This window comes from Xenopus laevis, chromosome 1S (assembly GCF_017654675.1).
Source record: "Xenopus laevis strain J_2021 chromosome 1S, Xenopus_laevis_v10.1, whole genome shotgun sequence".
Classification (NCBI taxonomy): domain Eukaryota; kingdom Metazoa; phylum Chordata; class Amphibia; order Anura; family Pipidae; genus Xenopus; species Xenopus laevis.
In genome coordinates, this window is record NC_054372.1 from 195,344,345 (window position 1) to 195,366,199 (window position 21,855).

At 38.1% G+C, this 21,855-nt stretch overlaps 1 protein-coding gene across 4 annotated transcripts in view; it reads right to left on the minus strand.

Annotated features, from left to right (window-relative positions):
• Nucleotides 1-17,052: 17,052 nt before the first annotated feature.
• Nucleotides 17,053-21,855, minus strand: part of setbp1.S (SET binding protein 1 S homeolog) — a 134,039-nt gene continuing 129,236 nt past the window's right edge. For all 4 annotated transcript variants that reach the window (XM_018244617.2, XM_018244615.2, XM_041580655.1 and 1 more), the window contains one exon: nucleotides 17,053-20,817. In XM_018244617.2, the coding sequence (XP_018100106.1) occupies nucleotides 20,324-20,817 (494 nt within the window). In that variant the 3' untranslated portion in view covers nucleotides 17,053-20,323. The remainder of the gene's footprint in view (nucleotides 20,818-21,855) is intronic.

The following is a 21,855-nucleotide window of genomic DNA, read 5'->3' on the forward strand; positions in this document are numbered from 1 at the left end:
GGTCAAGGCTGAAAAAGCAATATGAGTCGAGATCAAATCAAATATTTTCATTCTGCCTCTAAGTAGTGATTGTAAACAAAACCCTCTGCTAAAACCCTTAGAAATGCTCCAGACATCAATGAAAGAAACTCTTTCTTGGTTCTTATATGGTAGACCCCTGTTTTTTAACCTTGGGACCCCAGATGTTGCTGCGCTACAACTTCCAGCATTCTTCAACATAAAGTCTAGTTTAGAGCATGCTGGAAGTTGAAGCCCAGGAATGTCTGGGGACACAACGCTAAGATTTATTGGTGAGGTTTTATTTTATAGGATACTGTCATGGGAATTTTTTTTAACAGTTAATAGTGCTGCTCCAGCAGAATTCTGCACTGAAATCCATTTCTCAAAAGAGCAAACAGATTTTTTTATATTTAATTTTGAAATCTGACATGGGGGTAGACATATTGTCAGTTTCCCAGCTGCCCCCAGTCATGTGACTTGTGATCTTATAAACCCTTTACTGCTGTACTGCAAGTTGTAGTGATATCACCCCTCCCTTTCCCCCCAGCATCTTAACAATAGAACAATGGGAAGGTAACCAGATAGCAGCTCCCTAACACAAAATAACAGCTGCCTGGTAGATCTAAGAACAGCACTCAATAGTAAAATCCAGGTCCCATTGTGACACATTCAGTTACATTGAGAAGGAAAAACAACAGCCTGCCAGAAAGCAGTTCCATCCTAAAGTGCTGGCTCTTTCTGAAATCACATGACCAGGCAAAATGACCTGAGATGCACCTACACACCAATATTACAACTAAATACACTTGTTGGTTCAGGAATGACATTTTATATTTGCAGTGTCATTTAGAAATAAAACCATCATAAAAATCATGACAGAATCCCTTTAAGGTGAGACTAAAAACAAGGAGGAGTCTTCACCAGGAACATAAGCTGCTGCCCTGTTTAAAAACCACTAGACTGTTGACTAGTTAAGATCATTATCCTCTCCAAGCACAATCAGAAAATAAGTACACTGTATATACTTCATGTTAAGTGAAAAATGAGGCACCAAATTGTTCTATAATTATGTTGGTGTTCAGTGACTTTTACATTCAGTGATCAATGTACCACATGTACTGTTACCTTAAGCAGAGATGGGTATGACACACACATAAAAAGAAATAAATACAAGCAAAAAATAACCATAGACTTCCATATATCATTTCTTAAGGATTATTCTATAATCATTGAAATGCCCCCAATTTCCCTGACCTCTGTCAGTGGCTCTTAACTAATTAGGGAAGTATATTGTTCCTTAGAGGCCCTCTATACCCATCTAGTGTGGAACCCTCCATGTTGTCAGGGGTGGGGGGGAATATCATTTCCTGATAGGTTTTATTGTCTATCGACAGGGGTGCTGCTGCCATAAGGCAAGTTGAGAAACTCAGCAAAAAGCTGTTCCTGGTAACTTAAAGAACCGAAATTCCAATTTTTAAATCGGGATTTTGGCTCTTCTAGTGCCGAAAGTTCAACTGTGCTCTCTGCACTAGCAATGTGGGACCCCCTCGAAACACTTCAACACTCCCAGAAACACCCCTGTCTATCAAACACTATCCAATACTGCTTTTCAAAGGCAGAAGAAGCCAAACTACTGAGAATTGACAAGGTCCTGTGTGAGTCCTACATACATTTAGACAATGTCATAGTTAATCAAGTCCATGTCTTTGATAATTACATATGCAATTATTATATAATTCCATATTCACTGTTACGGTCATCTGTATCTTGGGCAAGTCTACAGTAGGAACATGTTGACTATCTCCAGAAGAAGTCTTTGGTCTAAAGGGTGATTCTAGAGCAGGGTACTGTCCCAAATCTTTTTTACCCATGAACAATATTCAATTGTTGGGGAGCAACACAAGCAAGAAAAAAGGTCCTGGGGAGCCAGATAAGGGCTGTATTTGGTAGCCCCTTTCTGGACTTTCATAAAGGAGGCTCTGTTTGGCAGTAAACATGGTGTTTATGCAACAAAAACTTGCCCCAAACCAGGAATTCAAAAATAAGCACCAACTTTGAGGCCACAGGGAGCAACATCCAAGGAGTTGGAGAGTAACTTGTTGCTCACTAGCTACTGGTTTGGGATCACTGGTCTAGGTGTTGGCACCATCAACCTGTATGACATTACTTCCTCCTGCTCCCATAGAGCTATTACAGAACAGTTTGTCATATTCTTATTCTTGGTCCACGCTTGTTTTTATCTTTCTATAACCTCAAGAAATCTCCTCTGGGCTGATCTAGCAAACTCTACTCTTGCCTACTGTAGTAAACTCTCTCCAGACTCCTTCAGGGGTTTCTCTCACTGTCTTCTTGTCTTCTACTGTATCAAGGCCAAATGCTTAGGAACTGGCTAAATAAACCACCTAGGACATCCTTGGGTTCTGTCAAATAATAGGAAAGCGATGACCTGGTGGTAAATAATCACAAACACAGATATCTGTCATTATGCAAATACATTATGCCTGTATCTTGTTATTAAAAGCCAAATGCAGCTAACTTTTACTATGTCATTATTTATAATACACTACTTAATAATGCAAATGATGTGCAAAGCTTGAATATATAAACACAGACAGACTACTTGGAATTCATTCCCACATGTTTAGATATTATCAGCCAGGTTTTGGGATAATGCACTTATAGGGGAATCAAATCTTCAGCTATTTGCTCTAGATAATAGGATTAACCCTATGTTTTTTTTATTTCGTGGAAATATATATCGCAATCTTCAGGGTATAAGCACGGAGAAACCTCAGAAACACGATACCAAACGCCCTCAGTTTACAAAAGAAAAAGAATGTCCATATATAACAGGATAGAACAGGATACAGTCTGATGAGTCAACCATTTGGCCCTGAGCATTGTACAGAACGTGCCAATAAATCCTATACATCCAGCAAGGCTGACTCATGTGCATTCCTTTTGCTTTAATAGGCTCCAATATGGGCAGAAGTTCTCTTTGCCTTTAGTTGAATCAGATCTTGTGTGTACGGCACACGTTCCAATAATGATGGAACTGAAATTGGTATGGCTTTATGTATCAATGTAAAAATCCTTAGAGCACTATTTATATATGTAAGAGGAAATATTAAAAAAAACACATAATTGAAGGGTTAAGTGTTAAATTAAATAGATCTAGAACAGTGATCCCCAACCAGTAACTCGTGAGCTATATGTTGCTCTCCAACCACTTGGATGTTGCTCCCAGTGGCCTCAAAGCAGGTGATTATTTTTGAATTCCAGGCTTGGAGACAAGTTTTGGTTGTATAAAAAATAGGTGTACTGCCAAACAGAGTCTCAATGTAGGTTGACAATCCAAATAAGAGCTACTAAATGGCCAATCACAGCACTTATTTGGCACCCCAAGAACATTTTTCATGCTTGTGTTGCTCCCCAACTACTTTTACTTCTGAATGTTGCTCACGGGTTCAAAAGGTTGGGGATCCCTGATCTAAAATAAAGAACATCAATATTAAAGGCAAAGGCACTTTGGAGTTTTAATCACTGTACTCACCAATGATAACTGCCTCAACCAAAATATCCACATTTGTCTACTTTTACCAAAAGGAATCTACTCTAACCATGGCAAGGTGTAGACCACTGGAAAATGGACTGGTGGTTTTCCAGTCTATCCCCCAATGCTGAAGGTCTGGGGCATGAGCACCCAGACCCACGGTCTAATATGGCAAGTCAATACTTGTGAACAGAACTCTACACTCCTTTTTTGATGCGGCAAAGTGAATCTTCACTACTAAAGAGTGGTTTCTACCAATATCAGCTAACTGTCCTATCTCTCCTGCATTCATCAAAATGTGAAGTGGAAGAAAAGTTTCTTCACTACACTTCTCAATGTGGACTGCAACAATTAAAATGTCTTCATCTGCCATCAGCCACTTGGGTTCCACTGAATCTCTGGGCTGCAGTAGTCAGATGGTCCCTATATTGCTGCCTCCCTAATTACAATCTAGACATACAAGTTCTAAAGAGGGCTGTCTGCCTTGGACATAGTCGTGCTCCACGTGGGAGAATTAGTAGGCAGAATTAAAGAAGACAGCAGTTATAGAAGGGCAATCATTGTTGCCCAATCTGTGCCAAATTCAGCTGTCATTTAAGCGCAACACTCAATAATTTCCTGCAGTTAAAGGCTGTCAGCATGTGATGGCAGTTGTACTTCAAGAGCAGCTAAAGAACCATGGGTCAAAATTTGTTTTATACCAGGCTCTAAAGAGAAATTGTTCTTCAGGAATTGAGCAGCTCAATGTATTGATCCCCATTATAGGCCCCTATCATAAACTCATTTAGTTCGTTTGCTGTGCAGTTTTTCAACCCCCCTGGTATGAATCGAGGTAAATTGGCTGTTAAATGGAAACCAATATACTCAATAGTTTAAGCTTTGTTAATCAACATGGTCCATAACAAATCGAGATTCGGCTTAACACACCTTAGATTGAACTGAACATATTTCGAGTCTATATTAATACAACAAATGGAAAGTGCATGCAAGTACAGTCTGTGTGTTTCCAAAGGTTTTGCCTTTAATGTGAGAATGTTTACAAGAAGCATGGAACATTCCAGAAGGGAGTGGAGAAAGGAATATAAGCATTTGTGTAGGAGGAGGATGAGGGGAGCTTAGGAGAAAACGAGAAACCTCTGCCACGGGATACAGAATGTAGAGAATGGTGTGTACCAGCAGCCCCTGTATTTATGTATATGGGTGTAGTTCCTATAGAGTAATACACTGTTGTGTCTCCATGGGTTCCCAAGGTAATACCTAACATGTGCACACTGGGCGTTGGATATTAACTCAATTCATGTAACCATCAATCATGTAATTAGGAATCACAGAGAGTTTTTTATGTTTAACAGTATATTTTTGTTATACTTATTTATATAATAAGTCATCTTTGAATGAATTCTGAGCTACAAATGGTTGATTTGGTTTCCTAAAGGAGTGTCCATCTAAATATTGGGAAGGGGTTTGTTACAGTGAGAGCTGTGAAGATGTGGAATTGTCTCCCTGAATCAGTGGTACAGGCTGATACATTAGATAGGTATAAGAAGGGGTTGGATGCTTTATTCACCAGTAGCTCCTCCCAGCAGACAGGAGGGAGCCAATGAGATTAGAGGAGGGAAAGGGGTGTTACAGGGAGAGCTGGGAAGTGAATCAGGGGTACAGGCTGATACATTAGATAGGTATAAGGAAGGGTTGGATGGTGTTTAGCAAGTGAGGGAATACAGGGATATGGGAGATAGCTCATAGTACAAGTTGATCCAGGGACTGGTCCCATTGCCATTTTGGAGTCAGGAAGGAATTTTTCCCCCTCTGAGGCAAATTGGAGAGGGTTCAGATGGGTTATTTGCCTTCCTCTGGATCAACTGACAGTTAGGCAGGTTATATATAGACTGAAAAGGTTGAACTTGATGGACGTGTGTCTTTTTTCAACCCAACTTACTGTTATACTGATCATTTTTGGACTTTGAAAGCTCATATTTGTCACTAAATGCAAAAATAGAATTTATGTTTAGGTTTTTGTGTGCACAAACTCTTTTTTGCCTTGTACATACATCTCTTCCTACAAATATAGTTTTAAGTTGAATTTATCTTTAATCCAGTTACAGGTGTAACTACTAATTACAAGCATGGGATCAAGGTCACATTGACTTTCATGGACCCTTTGGAATGATACTGCTGTAATGACAATGAATGTTGAATTTGGTTGGCCATAGTCTACCGCCTCACTCACACTGCACAATTTTAGTGAAATAATAACCTTACACGGCACAAGAAGTGGCACAACCTAATTTTCAACTAGAACAAAATTTTTCTTCATGTCAACAACTAGACATTTATTTTACCAATCAAACTAGCAATTACTCCATCAGCTCCAACAAGAATCCTCCTACTCCAACAAAGGTCTGGAGCTTCCAGACGAAATGTTTCTAAAAAGCAAGGCAGGGTATAAGCCGCATATCCTCTGTGAGTTTGGTGAGGGCAGATTAGAAGGGACAACTTAGACTGGAAGAGACCTTCGTAGGAATGCCAAGGTTAGACAGTAATGGTGCACTTAGTTGAGACTCCTTGTAACTCTAAAAGGTGTAATGTACAACACTTCATCATTTCAGTGTAAGCTGTGGGTTTTCATACTGGAATGCAATGTTAAAGGTTAACTCTAGAAAAATGAAAGATGAAGATCTCGGCCTCAGATGATAGAATAAAACTGTTCCTAGTCAAACTTGACATACCAATGCTCAATGTTCAAGGTTCAAATGATCCATTACCACCTTCTCTCTCCCTATTGGGTGAAAAAATCATGTTCTACCTCCATAGATAGACATTGGGTGGGAGAATTTGCAAGTGAATTACCCTCTATAAGAAATATACACAAAGTTGTTACTTTTGAGCTTCTGGTTACTATGGCACAGACAACTGATTTCGTTTATGCCTAGTGAAAAGTTGCTAGTGATCTTACGCTTAGGTCAATTTGAATAGGGCGGGCACATTAAAGTTGTATGGACTTCTTTATTGGAAATGGTGCAAATAAGTGACCACTTTTTATTACAAATATCTAAGGAACCTTAATAAATACAAAAGAGATCATATAATGCCTTAGACATGAGCCCACTGTAAAATGAATGTTTCATGGCCCTCAAATGTTTGGGGAAAAATGTTAACTCAAAAAAGTCAGGACTTTTGCAGGCAATCCCGCTTAAAAAAAGGAAAAGTCGCCAGCGTTTTTTCAACTTAAATGCATTTTCGGCAGACAGGATATGATGTAAGCAAAATAAAATTGAGGAAGATCTACAGTAGCTTCATTTTAGCAGTTTGCCTGGTCTGAGGTGGCGATCAGTAAAATCTGCACTTTATTAAATTTGCGGAGCAAAACCATTCGCCTGAACGAAAAGTCGCCTGGCGATAGAGTGCAAACGAAGGCTAGAGACGGTCTCTTTCGCTATCGAGTTGTCGTCTGCGCCTGTTAGTGAACTGGCGATGTCCCTGCGGATTGGATTTCTGTCAAATTTTCGATAGTGACGACCACTTCGCCCTTTAGTAAGTCTGCCCCCTAGTTTGGAGCAACTTAAGAGCAACAGAAGAGCAAGGCAGTTCCACTTAACTGTGCTACAAAGTTTAGGTTGAGTTCCTACAACCAGGCAATGTATGTGCCAGTTACTCATCAGTCTTTTTGAATATATGCCATTGTTCTCATAAAACAGTTGCAGCAGTACACATGTAAATGTGTGGAACATCTCATTGAAACTACTTTTTGCAGACCCCACTCACATCTAAAAATAATCTGGGTTGAGCATATCTAGAAGCCCATTACTTTGACATGGTCAACACCATAAGCTCTGACACTTTGGCGACAGCAGATGAGGTGCCAATTAGAGAGCCATGACAAAAAAATCTTGTGAAAGATAAACCTGTTCATATATAATAGTCATGATTAGCTAAGTTTTGGAATTTTTCAAGCTGCTTTTCAAGCTGCTTCTTCTTCTCTAATAAACGATCTCATCTCATATTAATCCATTTCTATCGATTGCCTACAAAAACAAAGGCCTGCATTAAAAAGGCTTATTCGTTTTAGATCATAAATCCCAATTAAAATAGATTTCCCTTCTTTAGGTGGATGTCTGTAGTTTGTGAATACATTATAAGGAATATAAAAGTCCAATGGTCCATTATTTCATGTACAAAATACACTAGGGAAAGTATGAACTTCATAAAACCAACCAAAGCTTTTCATTTCTGTATCAAATAACATGGGAATAATAATGACCTAGACCAGTCCAACTTCTGTGATACCAAGGGCTGGAATTTATATGGCCTACATGTTGGAAGGCTGATAATGGAAGCCGGTGTTAACCAATCCCTTTATTTAGACCACACCCACTTTAAACCACACCCATGTTGTCACAAAAAATGAGAAGACCATATACAGATTAATGGTGATAGCACACCAAGAAGCCAAACGGCAGGGATATCACTCATCATATGTGAAAACAGTTTATATCATATTAAGACATACCCTTAAATCCGTATGCCCCATTCTCCTAGTGTGGAAGGCCACAAGCCGACAGTTGGACAGAACTGCCATCTAAAGGTGGCCATAGACGAAAAGATCCGCTTGTTTGGCGACATCGCCAAACGAGCCCATCTTTCCCCGAAATGCCACTAACGGCGCACGGATATATCGGGGGTAATCTGAACGTTCGGCCCTACGGCCGAAAGATCATATTACGATGAGAGCGCGATGGGCTCCGGAGGGATCGGTCGGGACAAAATAAAACCTGTCCGATTGACCAAACGACCGATCTCTGCCGGACGAAAAATGTCGGGACTCAACACACGGTCCGAAAATTGCACGAATCCTTGATTCGTACGATAGGATCTTTGCGTCTATGGCCACCTTAAGACATTTACTGGTTAAAACTCATACACCAATTTAATACATAAGGCACCAGACATTAGACCTGACCACCAGTAGAGAGTGACCACCATTCTCAAAGTATCCACAACCTTAAACCAAAGAAAGAGAGAAAAAAGGATATTTATATAGATGTTTAAAAAAAAATGTAAGTTTGTATATCAGTAATGTTCTTATAGGAGCAGTAAATACAAAGGAGCAAAATCTTATAACCCAACTAATTATATGAGTAAGTCTACACTTAACAAGAGTTTGGCTCAATGATCACCTTTACCAGGCTGGGTTAAATAACGTCTGCTAAGATGCTGTAATAAAAGGAGTTCTGGGCAAAGCTTTCATTCATTCATGCATAAAGAACAATCTTTAGCCAGTCTGGGATGATTATTAATTCATAGCCACAACCCCATCACCCTCCATTCAGCTGCTTAGAAAGTCATAGGGGGAAATAATAAAGGTATGGGATCCATTATACGGAAACCCGTTGTCCAGGAAGCTCCAAAATTCTCTGTAGGCTTGAAGGGATAATGTCCTGGGAAAAATGTTTTTTTTCAAAACACATCAGTTAATAGTGCTTCTCCAGCAGAATTCTGCACTGAAATCCGTTTCTAAAAAAGTGCAAACAGGTTTTTTTATTATTTAATTTTGAAATCTAACATGGGGCTAGACATATTGTCAATTTCCCAGCTGCCCCAGTCACCTGACTTGTGCTCTGATAAACTTCAGTCTCTCTTTACTGCTGTACTGCAAGTTGAAGAAGTATCACCCTTCCCTTTACCCCCCCAGCAGCCAGAGCCCACTGAGCATGTGAGTGTCACAGACACTTTCCAAGATGGTGACCCCCTGTGACAAGTTTGAAGTCCTGGATCATTGCTGCTATTGAAAAGCTCAAACTTTAGCCTCGTGCAATAAGTTCACTATATAAAATATGACATTTTTAACCATATTCATTTGTAGGATTTAGTTCTCCTTTAAAGGGATACTGTCATGGGAAAAACATTTTTTTTCAAAACACATCAGTTAATAGTGCTGCTCCAGCAGAATTCTGCTTTGAAATTAATTTCTCAAAAGAGCAAATACATTTGTTTTAATTTAATTTTGAAATCTGACATGGGGCTAGACATATTATCAGTTTCCCAACTGCCCCCAGTCATGTGACTTGTGCTCCGATAAACTTCAGTCACTCTTTACTGCTGTACTGCAAGTTGGAGTGGTATCACCCCCCCCCCCAGCAGCCTAACAACAGAACAATGGGAAGGTAACCAGATATCAGCTCCCTAACACAAGATAACAGCTGCCTGGTAGATCTAAGTACAACACTCAATAGTAAATCCAGGTCCCACTGAGACACATTCAGTTACATTGAGTAGGAGAAACAACAGCCTGCCAGAAAGCAATTCCATCCTAAAGTGCTGGCTCTTTCTGAAATCACATGACCAGGCAAAATGACCTGAGATGCACCTACACACCAATATTACAACTAAATACACTTGCTGGTTCAGGAATTAAATGTTATATTGTAGAGTGAATTATTTGCAGTGTGAACAGTGTCAGTAAACAGTATCATAAAAATCATGACAGAATTCCTTTAAGAACATTGGAGTGGATGGTCTAACCTAGTTGTCTAAATACAACATTCACAGAGGTTGGGTGATGGGCAGCATATGGGCGTCTGGTGGAAAACCTGTGAGCCCTAATAGTGCTTGTCCCCCAGGTATAAGTCTCTAGGTAGTGTGAGACCCCCTTGGCCTATAAATACAACTGTTCCTCCTACTTTTATGCCTTTATTTACAATGGTAACCATATTGGTGTCTTCAGTAACACGATATACCTACCCTGTCTTCTTCAAAGGATTGACTCTGCTGGGGCTTTTCAGCTGTCTGGATTTACATACAGCTCACTAATCTCTGGAACCTTCTCCCTCACCTGCTGGCTTTCTATGCCAGTCTTTCCAGCTCCAACTTCCATCTGGAGGCTCCCAGGCTGCTTTGCAACTTCCTGAAGTCTCGATATATGCTGGTTCCTATGCAACTGCCGACAACAAACATGGAGTTTAGCCTGAAGGCCAACTGGGGTAAATGCCTGTTATTAGTCTTGGACACTCTTCAAAATTTTTACAGAGTCACTGTTAGGATTATGTTTTCTATTCTTGTAACCTTATTATTAGTTAACAAGCACCGGAATAAATTGTCTACTAAAAAAAGGGGTCTGGAACCCCCAAAAATCAGAAAATCTCAGCCATTGGGGGTTGTTTGTTGTCACTATAGGAAGAATGGATAGGCAACGCATCTGAGGCTTCAAAGAAGAAAAACTGTTCAGATTTGCTCCATTTCATGAATACTAAATCCATAATTGGCTCAAGGGATTTGGCCCAATCACAAGGTTCAGAAGAAGGCAATTTCAGGCCATAGCTTTGTGTGACTTGACTCCTCGGGCTGCCTGGGGTGCGGGAGCCGTAATACTGAGAAAGATGATATCCATGGTAAATCCAGTTCAATTTCCAATATGCAAATGAGGATCAGTATTCAGCCAAATCTTTTGTGGGGTGATTGTGTTTAATCTCATCCCCTGCCCAAATCCGCCTGCTGAATTTTTAATGCAGAAGAACAAAAGCTGCAAATTTAGAAACTCTCACTACAAGCAATAATTGAATATATATATTTCTTGTCTAAGACCTCCCAGAAGGACTGACCCCCTCCTGGGCCTTGAACTGGTCCAAATGTGAGGTTTAAGACTTTAAAGGAGAATATACCTTGCAATGAGCAGGATTTATTTCCAACAAAGAGGCTTAAGAGGTAACGGCTTCATCAACATGAGTCAAGACAAGAGAAGTGTTTCTCCAAGCTACGAAATTCTATACATTTCACTGAAAGTTGCAAAAAAACCAGTGTTTGACTTAATGGTCTGATAAATATCATATAAACCAATGACAATGGGGCATTCGTCTGATTGCAAATTCTATTCTTTCAACGCTGTGCCATATGCTATTATACTAATGAGTCAAAGGGTCTGTCCAGGGTGAAATATTGATCTTCTTTAAGTCCCACTACAGTAATAGGGAAGGGTACCACTACATAGGTACTAATATATGGGGGCAGGGAAAAGGAGAAAGTGTTGGATGGGTTAGGGTATGGGAATAGTAGTAATAGATACTATGGGGTCCGTTTACTAAAGTGCGGTAAATCTGACTTTAAGTTTCCGCATGTTATCGCTGAGAATATTTTTACGCCAGAATATTCGCAGCGACTAAGTTTACTAAATAGCGATGCGCTCAGAAGTCATTGCGATCACTTGCGGTAACTACGTTAAGGAACCAGCTTACGTTAGCGGTAATTTTAGCGAGTTGCGAATTTTCTGGCGAAAAATTACGTTTTTGCGAATATTTATGCTATAAAATAGTCTTGTTTTATGGCGGTTATTATGGCAATTTTTACTGTGACATTTATGGCCAGAAATGCATCTTCAAAACTTATAAACTTTATTGACTGATGATTATACCATCCAACAACATCACCAGAGTAATACCAATCAAACATGTCTGCATCATATAAACTCTTCTGCCAATAGAATCATAGGAAATGATACCAGTCAATCTCTTTGCTTCATAGAAATGTACAGTTTAATGTAGCCAATCCCAATGAAACCAAAAAGTGTAGAGGCTGACGAATCCTTGGACTGTGATGCCGGTGCCAATAATACGACTCTGAGCTGAAACTGCTGCTGTTGCACCAGATAGAAGCAGAAGCCAAAACATGCTGTCAGCAATAGCTACAGATCTCTCTCCTGTCAGCAAAGAATGATGGGTAAAAAAAAAACATTATTATGGGATATTTCCTGCCCCTTGAGAATTTTCTGGCAGAAAAAATACTTTTACGCCACTTCATATGTGGCGGTAAAAGTTTGCGAATATTCTGGCGTTAATTTTGTCTTTAGCACATTTCGCTGTTTAGTAAACCATGCGTTAATGTGTACGTAGCGTTATTTTCAGCAAATGCGATAACTGGCGAACAATTATTCTTGCGCAAGAAAATTCGCAAATTTATATTTACCGCAGGTTAGTAAACTGGCGATAACATATTTGGCGAAAATTCTGTCTATATATTGTGCGAATATTTTTAACGCACTTTAGTAAACGGACCCCTAGGTACCTAATTTACTGTATATGTACAGATACTAGAAGGCCAAGGTACTGAGTCATAAGGCAGTGTTCCCGGCATTTCAAGTAGTAGTTCTGATTTTCAGATAATTGTTGCAAGTTTCATAGGACCCACTTGTATGGGATAATCTCAGCAAACCAGTCTCATGAAACCAAAGGAGCTCCTTCCTACAGCAATACTTAAGGGCAGATTCATCAAAAATCGAATGTGATTTTTTTCCACGGTTCTAATTTTTTTTGCACCCAAACTCACACATTTGAGTTATATTTTCGAAAACTCGAATGTGTGTGAGTTAATAATAAAAACATACAATTCAAATGTAAAAATTCGTTTTTTATCCAAAAACTCGATCAATTTGAGTTTAAAGGACATAAATTCAATTGTTTTGAGTTTTTTCGGGACATGAACTCGATCATTAGCGTTTTTTTCCCCCCCCGTTGTTTTTCATGCAAGTTTTTTGGATTTTTACATAAACACACAGACATTCAAAATCAGAGTTTATCGGATGTCGGATATGAGGAGTGAATGACAGGGCAGAATCTAGGATTAAGAGGGTTAAGTCCGAATTTATCTCAAATTTTTCTGCTACAAACTCTGATCAAAAATTTATTATTACATTTTGCAGAAAATTAGCTTTGCTGGGGGGAAAAAATCTAATTTTTTCAAATTTTTCATCCGTTTTTCACGTTTTTTTTTATTTTTCAACTGAAAACTTCCTATGTTTTTGCCCAAAAACTTCAGGGATATGCACGAAATCCAGCGCACATCAAAAAATCATTGGGACTTTTATGCAACCTCGACAGGTCTGAGATGCCGGATTTTCTGATTCAGACTTTTCCATCCTCTGGGTTTAATAAATTCCGAAAAATGTGTGATTTTTTTCAAAAATCAGATTTTATATATATATATATATATATATATATATATATATATATATATATATATATATATATATATATATATATAAATCACTTTAACACTTTACCAAGACATCTGGCAAGACCCTTTTTTCAAATGAAATTCCCAACCTCACTCCTCAAGCTGCTATAGAATGACAACTCCTATCATCATTAGTCACTTGCAGAATATTATGACAGTTGCTGTTCCAGAACAGTTGACCAAAATGGGAATACTTCTGGTCAATCTTCAAAGGGACAAAAACAAGAACTTCATAACTTCACAACAGCTAAAGACTGTTTGTTTTCACTTACGGGTTTGCCACTAAGAGGAACATTTACAAACATTTCAATTCAAGTCTTTACTATGATTCCTTTTTTTTTTTTGTGTGTGTGTGTGGCAAAACTGGAATCTGAAATCTCAAACTAAATTTATGAAGCCCAAAGATCTCAAATTCGGCATCAAAAAGTTCATGTAGAAGTCAATAAGAGTAGTATTTCAAAATTTGAAGCCATTTTTCAATTTCAAGCAATTTTAGTTTTTGAGAATAATTGGAAATGTCAGACTCATTGAAAATGAAGTTGATTTCGAGTTCCATTCGAGTTTCTTCACTAATAAGCGTACATGGAGATTTTTTTAACTTTTTGAGAATTGATAAACCTCAAAAATTCACATTGTGATAACCTGCCCCCCCCCCCCTCAAAGTCATTGAAAAGCACTAAAAATGTAAAATTTCTATTGAACATTTAGGGGCAGATTTATCAAAGGTCGAAGTGAAAAGTTAGATTAAAAAAAAAAAAATCAAATTTCGAGCTAATTTTTGTGTACTTCGACTAGTGAATAGTTCAAATTCGATTTGAAATGTACTGTCTCGTTAAAAATTCGACTTCGACCATTCGCATCTAAAACCTGCCGAATTACTGTTTTAGCCTATGGGGGGCCTCCTAGAACCCATTTGGAGACAATTGGACTTTTTGGAAACACTTAGAATCTAATTCGATCGATTACTCTGTTACTTCGATTCGTACGATTCAAATTCGATCGAAAATGGACCTATTAGGCCAAAAAAATACAGATTTTTTGATAAATCTTCGATTGGTATTTTTTAATTTAAATTTCAAAGTTATGGGAGTTCAAATAAACTCCCATTACTTCGAAATTTGACCCTCAATAAATCTGCCCCTTAGAACTTGAAAGCCTTTCATTGATTTACGAAGGAACTCCCATGAGCTATACTAACAACCAAACACTGAAAAATGCAGTTAGTACAGGTATAGGATCCCTTATCCGGAAACCCGATATCCAGAAAGCTCCGAATTACGGAATGGCTGTCTCCCATAGACTCCATTTTATCCAACTAATCCAAATTTTTAAAAATTATTTCCTTTTTCTCTGTAATAATAAAACAGTACTTGTACTTGATCCCAACTAAGATATAATTAATCCTTATTGGAAGCAAAACCAGCTTATTGGGTTTATTTAATGTTTAAATGAATTTCTAGTAGACTTAAGGCATGAAGATCCAAATTACGGAAAGATCCGTTATCCGGAAAACCCCAGGTCCCGAGCATTCTGGATAACAGGTTCCATACCTGTACAGGATATTAGAAGTCCCCCCCAACCTGATATTAATACAGAGCAGATGGCATTAAAAAAAAAGATCTCAACACAAATTAGTCTGAATTGAATTCATTTAATTTCACACAATGAATAACATATGAATAGGATTATTTTTAATTTTTTATTATTTTTTTTTTTTTAGTTAAGTGCTCTATACTGCTAACCTGATTTGGTAGCGGAAAGAAACAAAAACAAAAAAACAAAACAAAAATGGAGCTTTGTTTTAGAAAAAAAAAAAAAGGTTTAAAAACCAACATCTAGAATCATGAATGCGCATGACATTTAGGCATGCTGGATGTGTCTAAGCATCAGATAAACAGCAATTCCATAGCCATTTTTTTTTTTTAAATGTACAAAAATGCTTCATGAATAAAAACTGTTACAAAAAGAACATTTCAAACAATGTACAAGTTTCTCTTGCCTCTATATTCAATAAAATACAAATACATTTTTTTCGCTCTAAAATATGTTTACATACAATCAAAGTTGAACATGCAAATACACTTTAAAAAAAAGGCTTTTAAAAACCACTTATGAATACAAACTAAAAATTAGCCAGCACGACTTGTAAAACAATCTTGTGCCCCCATTCATTTTTTTTTTTTTTTTTGGTTTTTGTTTATTTTTTTTTTCCGTTTGTTTCTTTTTTGTTTAAATATATACATATATATAACATTTCATGTGCATTCATTAAGAAATAGCTTAGAAAGACAAAAGCAACATGGAACCAACTGCCCTTCCATGTTGACCGATTGGCATTTCTCTACATGACGTTGGTTTCCGCTGTAGTGTAGTTGACATGAAGCAGGAGCATATGAACGTGTTTGTTGGGAAATGTTGCCGAGAGTGAAATGTGCTTCTAATTGCTTCAGGACAGCATTTTCTGCTTGGATAAAGCTTACATCAATGGACCACCCAGCAACTGATATTGGCTACTAGCATACTTGAATATACCTCTGGAAACAGGATGAATGACTGCTTTATGGGGGGAAAACATACAGACGATGGTGTCTCCAGAGGAACACACTTAATAGTCAAGGGAAGAAACCTGGACTGTACATCTATATCAGTGATCCCCAACCAGTAGCTCATGAGCAACATGTTGCTCTCCAAACCCTTGGACATTGCTCCCAATGGCTTCAAAGCAGGTGATTATTTTTGAATTCCAGGCTTGGAGGCAAGTTTTGGTTGTATAAAAACCAGTTGCACTGCCAAACAAAGCCTCAATGTAGGTTGACAATCCACATAGGGACTACTAAATGGCCAATCAAAGGACTTATTTGGCACCCCAAAAACATTTTTCATGTTAGTGTTGCTCCCCAACTCCTTTTACTTATGAATGTTGCTCACAGGTTCTAAAGGTTGGGGATCCCTGATCTAAAGGATAATATATAAACACCCTAATACATGGCGTGGGTCAAACAAAGAGCACTCCCCTACAAAACCCAAAAATAGTATTATTCAGGGATACAAAGCCTTCCATAGCTTAGACCAGTTAGAACACTACAACTTACCTTCATCGACCATTATCTGACCACTCGAGAAAGTTGCTAAGAAACTCTTTGGCTGTGCCAACATTTCAAAGTTCTTACAGATGTACTTACTCTCTACAACGGTTTTATTTCAACAGTGAACTAAATAAAGCAATGCACATGGGGAATTTAGATGTAGAAATGATGTCATGAGCCGTGATGGGGAATTATGGACCTTCAAGAGTGTTACGAAATCCACAGAAACTACCACCCATGACCTTATACTCTAGCCTTTGACATTTCTAAAATCTTACTTTATGCAGTTCCGAGAGCACAGTTCTTCTGCTTATTGTTTTTCCTCATTATTATTGCGTGAAAAATCTTATTACGAAATTATTTACATCATTCCAACCAGTTGAGGCCCTTTCCCGCGCATGGATTGCTTTAAAAACAGCCAATGACTTATTCCATTCCATAAAAACCTTTTGAGGAGTCTTCATCAAGCAAATGTAAGAGTTGTGAATTAGACAACATGATCCAATTAGCATTATTTGCAACAAATGAAAAGGTTCTTTAACTTGTCTAACAAAAGTAGAATATATAATAGGATAGAGATTGCTTAACCTTGTTGAGCATGAACCCCTAAATGCAGTGGCTTTGAACACTTCTATTCAGAACTATTTTTTTTTTTTAACAGATTATGTATTGTTTAAAATCCCAAATAATGAATTCTCAGGTGTTTGCACTTTCGATAGGTCAACCAGAAATATTTCCAAATCCATATTTATTGTCAAAAAGGGGCTTTCCTTTGACTGTAAGTCTGTAAAAACTTCTGTCAGCTAAAGTATCAACTTCTGTAAAAAATGTTAGCGGTTTAATGCCCTTTTTCCTTAAATAAAATGATATTTTTTTAAATACATTATTTAAAAAATAAATGAATTTATTAAAAACTCAACTGAATTTAAAAAAAGCGTGTAAACGAACTTTTTTGCTAGAATATTTAGGACAAACGTCTTTGGAAAAACTGGATTCATTTATGGAAAAACCAAACCACAACACATCGTTCCATCAATTTTTTTTTTACAATTTAACTCAAATTATAAAAAAAATTGGATATTGACAATATAGAAGCTTGGCAGGTTTTAGCTGCTGATTTTTTAAAAGTAATCTTTAAATTTGAGTGCAATTTTGATTTGTAATAAGTTTGCCCCTCGGTAAGAAAAAAAAAACAAAAAACAGATGAAAACGTCTTCCGAAACGGTTATATGAAATGGCTGCTTACAATGTACTGCGTCTGGCTTAGAATGACATAGAAAGATGTGGATTCGGACAGGGAGAAGAAGAGGGTTTTTGATTTGAAGAATGGTGGCAGGATATCAGTAAAAACTATTTGGTCTCTGTGCACTTAGAACGGTTTCAAAACAATGTAACGTTTTTAAAGGATTCATCTAGTTATCAGAAATGCCCCATAATACGATTTTCGAATTTTACTACAACGTACCTTGAATGCCACTATCGATGACGGACTCATGGAAGTTAAGTGCATAACCCAGAGGCTTAAAATATGTGGCGAGTGTGGAAGTGCAAATAATTTTGAGACAAAAACATCCGCTAGAATCAATCAACGGCTTTTTACACGACGCACGTGTTATAAACTGATTTTAAAGCTTCAGGATTATATTTTAATTAAGGAAGGAATGTTCTGGGATTCCAATAAGTCAAATTTGCATACTATACTATACACCAGTGGTCCCCAACCAGTGGCTTGTGAGCAACATGTTACTCACCAACCCCATGGATGTTGCTCCAAGTGGCCTCACAGGTGCTTATTTTTGAGTTCCAGGCTTGGAAACACGGTTTTAGTTGCTTAAAAACAGATTTATGGCCAAACAGAGCCTCATTTAGGCTGCCAGTCCGCATAGGGCTACTAAATAGCCAATTATTTCCTTTATTTGGAATCCCCGGCAACTTTTTTCATGCTCCTCAAATTTTTTTACATTTGAATGTGGCTCACGGGTAAAAAAAAGGTTGGGGATCCCTGGTCTACACTATGTATTGTCCAGTCATGGACTTTGAAAAGAATATAGGTCCTTTCTTTGCGCAGAACACAAATACGTAGATAGGCGAGATGTTTCAGCCATGACAATTCTTGGCAACTTTGGACACGGTTTCATTATTTTAATCTTTTATTCTAATCTTCTCAGAGGAAACAATATGGCAGCTAAGACTCATTAATAAATACAAATATGTTCATTTAAGTTCTCCGTGTAGAAAAACCCTTTCTTATTCTGACTTAAATATTTGTAGGAAAGCAAAGAGAAACGAAGGAGAGAATTTCCCTTTAAAGGAAGACAGAAGTCTATACAGAGTGAGCTGCCGTGTTGGATTCACTCCTGGAAGGCTAGTCAACGGTTGTCCATGTCTACGCATCCCCAAAACGCAAGCAAGATAATGGAAATATATAATGCTTACAAGATTATTCATTAGTTGGGGTTTTATCCAGGCGACTGTGGTTATTCTGAGATTTTTAGGATAAGTGGTACAATTGAATTTAATTGACAAAAAAAAAAATTTTGGTACCATGAATATTTCCCAAAGACAGTTTGCATTCATGCAGACTGATAACTTTATATGAACTGTACATTATGTACAAAAATGACTAGATTAAGGCAACTACAGTTATGATTCCCCAAAACCACCCCCAACTTGGCTTCATTTAATGTTTTCATTTGTTTCCCCCCCAAAGTAAGAACACTTGCTTCATGTTTTATGGTAATTAAGAGGAAAATATATACATATATGTATATAGAAGGTATGTATTTATCCAGGGAATTCTATGGTCACAGTAACAGAAAACGAGCCAATATAAACGGTTGGTGGTGTACTCTGTACATTAATAGAAAGGAGCCACGCCCACGATGTATCAAGAAGGTGTTCTACCCGTTTATTATGGCGACAGAGCGTCAAAGCAGGATAACGATCCATTTCTATTGCTGATTTGATACCCGCCAGGCAACTAGGAGGCATATGAACCACCACCACCTATCCACGGTGTTCAGAGTGCGGTAACCACTCAATTAACACTGTATTCTGCACTATACTCTTAATTCTTTTCATCTTCACAGCGATGATACAATGAGCTAAATGGGGGGAACCAGAGTTACACGAATGTTAGAAAATTAAAGTATTTTTACCCAAGCATTTGCCAACATACTCTACATACTAGAGTAGAGTAACAAAGTAACAATGCTTTCTAGCTGTCCTGCCACAGGCTTAGTGGTGGTGTAGCCCAGGGTGAAAGAATCTACATTGGGGTCACCGTTATTTAGCATATGAATCATTGTATCGCCTCTGCTGCTTTCTAGGGCCCTGGATAGTGCAGGGTTCAGAGTAGCCTCCTCTGCTTCTACCTTCCTTCGCCAGTATGAGTATGCATCTTTGCTGGGCGATGCTGGGTGGTCTTTCAATGCAAAATAACATGGTACATCCTAGCCTTAAGCAAGAAAATACGTTGCTGAATATCCATTGTGACTATTGATAAAACTGCAGTTACATGTGATATACGGTGGCATCCTAATCTCAAAGCCTAATGCCAAGAGGTTCATATATCAACTGTTTACAAAGTTGAGGGTCAAGCCAAGTCAATCCCACCGGTATGATTATCGGTACCTCTTAGCATCACTTATTCCGACCTACTAAATCTCAGTTTATAGTGATCCTAACAGGTGGAGTCCGACTCCCCTCTTCTACCCTTTCTGAGTCTCTTTGCTTTGATGTCTTCCTCCTGAATGATTTTCCTCTTTCCGTTTCTTGGTACGCGACAAGATTGGCCTTCCCTCGCCATATGTATCACCGCCTCAATAGTATCCATGACCAAGTCTTGGCGGCCGGCTTCCAAGTCCACAGAGTGCAAAGAAGTCTTTTGACCTCGTTTGCTGGGAAGGTCAACACATTTTTCTAAAACTGGCATTTGGTCTCTAGAGTCTTCATCAAACAAGAGGGGTTGCTTCCTGGGACGCCCCCTCTTCTTCTTTACAAAGTTATTGCCAGTCTTTGATTGTCTTTGTAATCTCTTGGCCTTGAGAATTTTGTTGACATGATCCATGTTTTTTTTGGTGGACAGAATTTTATTGTAGTTGCACATCTTCTGCACCTCGCTCTGGATGGCCTCGATCTCGCAACGATTGAACCTTTTTCGAAGTGAAGCGCTGGCTGTCGAGAGAAGAAACAAACCAAATCAGAATATGAGTTTTCCACCAAACACAATTCCATACAAAGCACTGTTGATATTTTGTTAAAGGGATACTGTCATGGGGAAAAAATGTATTTTCAAAATGAATCAGTTAATAGTGCTGCTCCAGCAGAATTCGGCACTGAAATCCATTTCTCAAAAGAGCAAACAGATTTTTTTATATTCAATTTTGAAATCTGACATGGGGCTAGATACATTGTCAATTTCCCAGCTGCCCCAAGTCATGTGACGTGTGCTCTGATAAACTTCAATCACTCTTTACTGCTGTACTGCAAGTTGGAGTGATATCACCCCCCTCCCTTTTTCCCTCCAGCAGCCTAACAACAGAACAATGGGAAGGTAACCAGATAGCAGCTCCCTAACACAAGATAACAGCTGCCTGGTAGATCTAAGAACAGCACTCAATAGTAAAAACCCATGTCCCACTGAGACACATTCAGTTACATTGAGTAGGAAAAACAGCAGCCTGCCAGAAAGCATTTCTTTCCTAAAGTGCAGGCACAAGTCACATGACTGGGGGCAGCTGGGAAACTGACAAAATGTCTAGCCCATGTCAGATTTTAAAATTAAATATAAAAAAATCTGTTTGCTCTTTTGAGAAATGGATTTCAGTGCAGAATTCTGCTGGAGCAGCACTATTAACTGATGTGTTTTGAAAACATTTTTTTCCCATGACAATATCCCTTTAAGTGTCAGTGCGGAGAATCCACAAAACATCAAAACATCACTTGCTTCAGCTGACTAAGATGCAAATTAAAATTGTTTCAATTGAGAATAAAATGTGATTAGACTGTTAATGTTTTCCCAATCACTTATTTCTAACAACTTATTCCTAACACAAAAACTCAAATAAGAAACAACTGCATTAAATTGTAAAAAAAAAAAAAAAAAAAAAAAAAAAGCAATTTTGTAATTGCAATACAACGGTCATCGTTCCATACATTTTTACAAATGTGAATGTTTTAAGGAAACTTGAAATATAAAAGCCTTTTAAAATT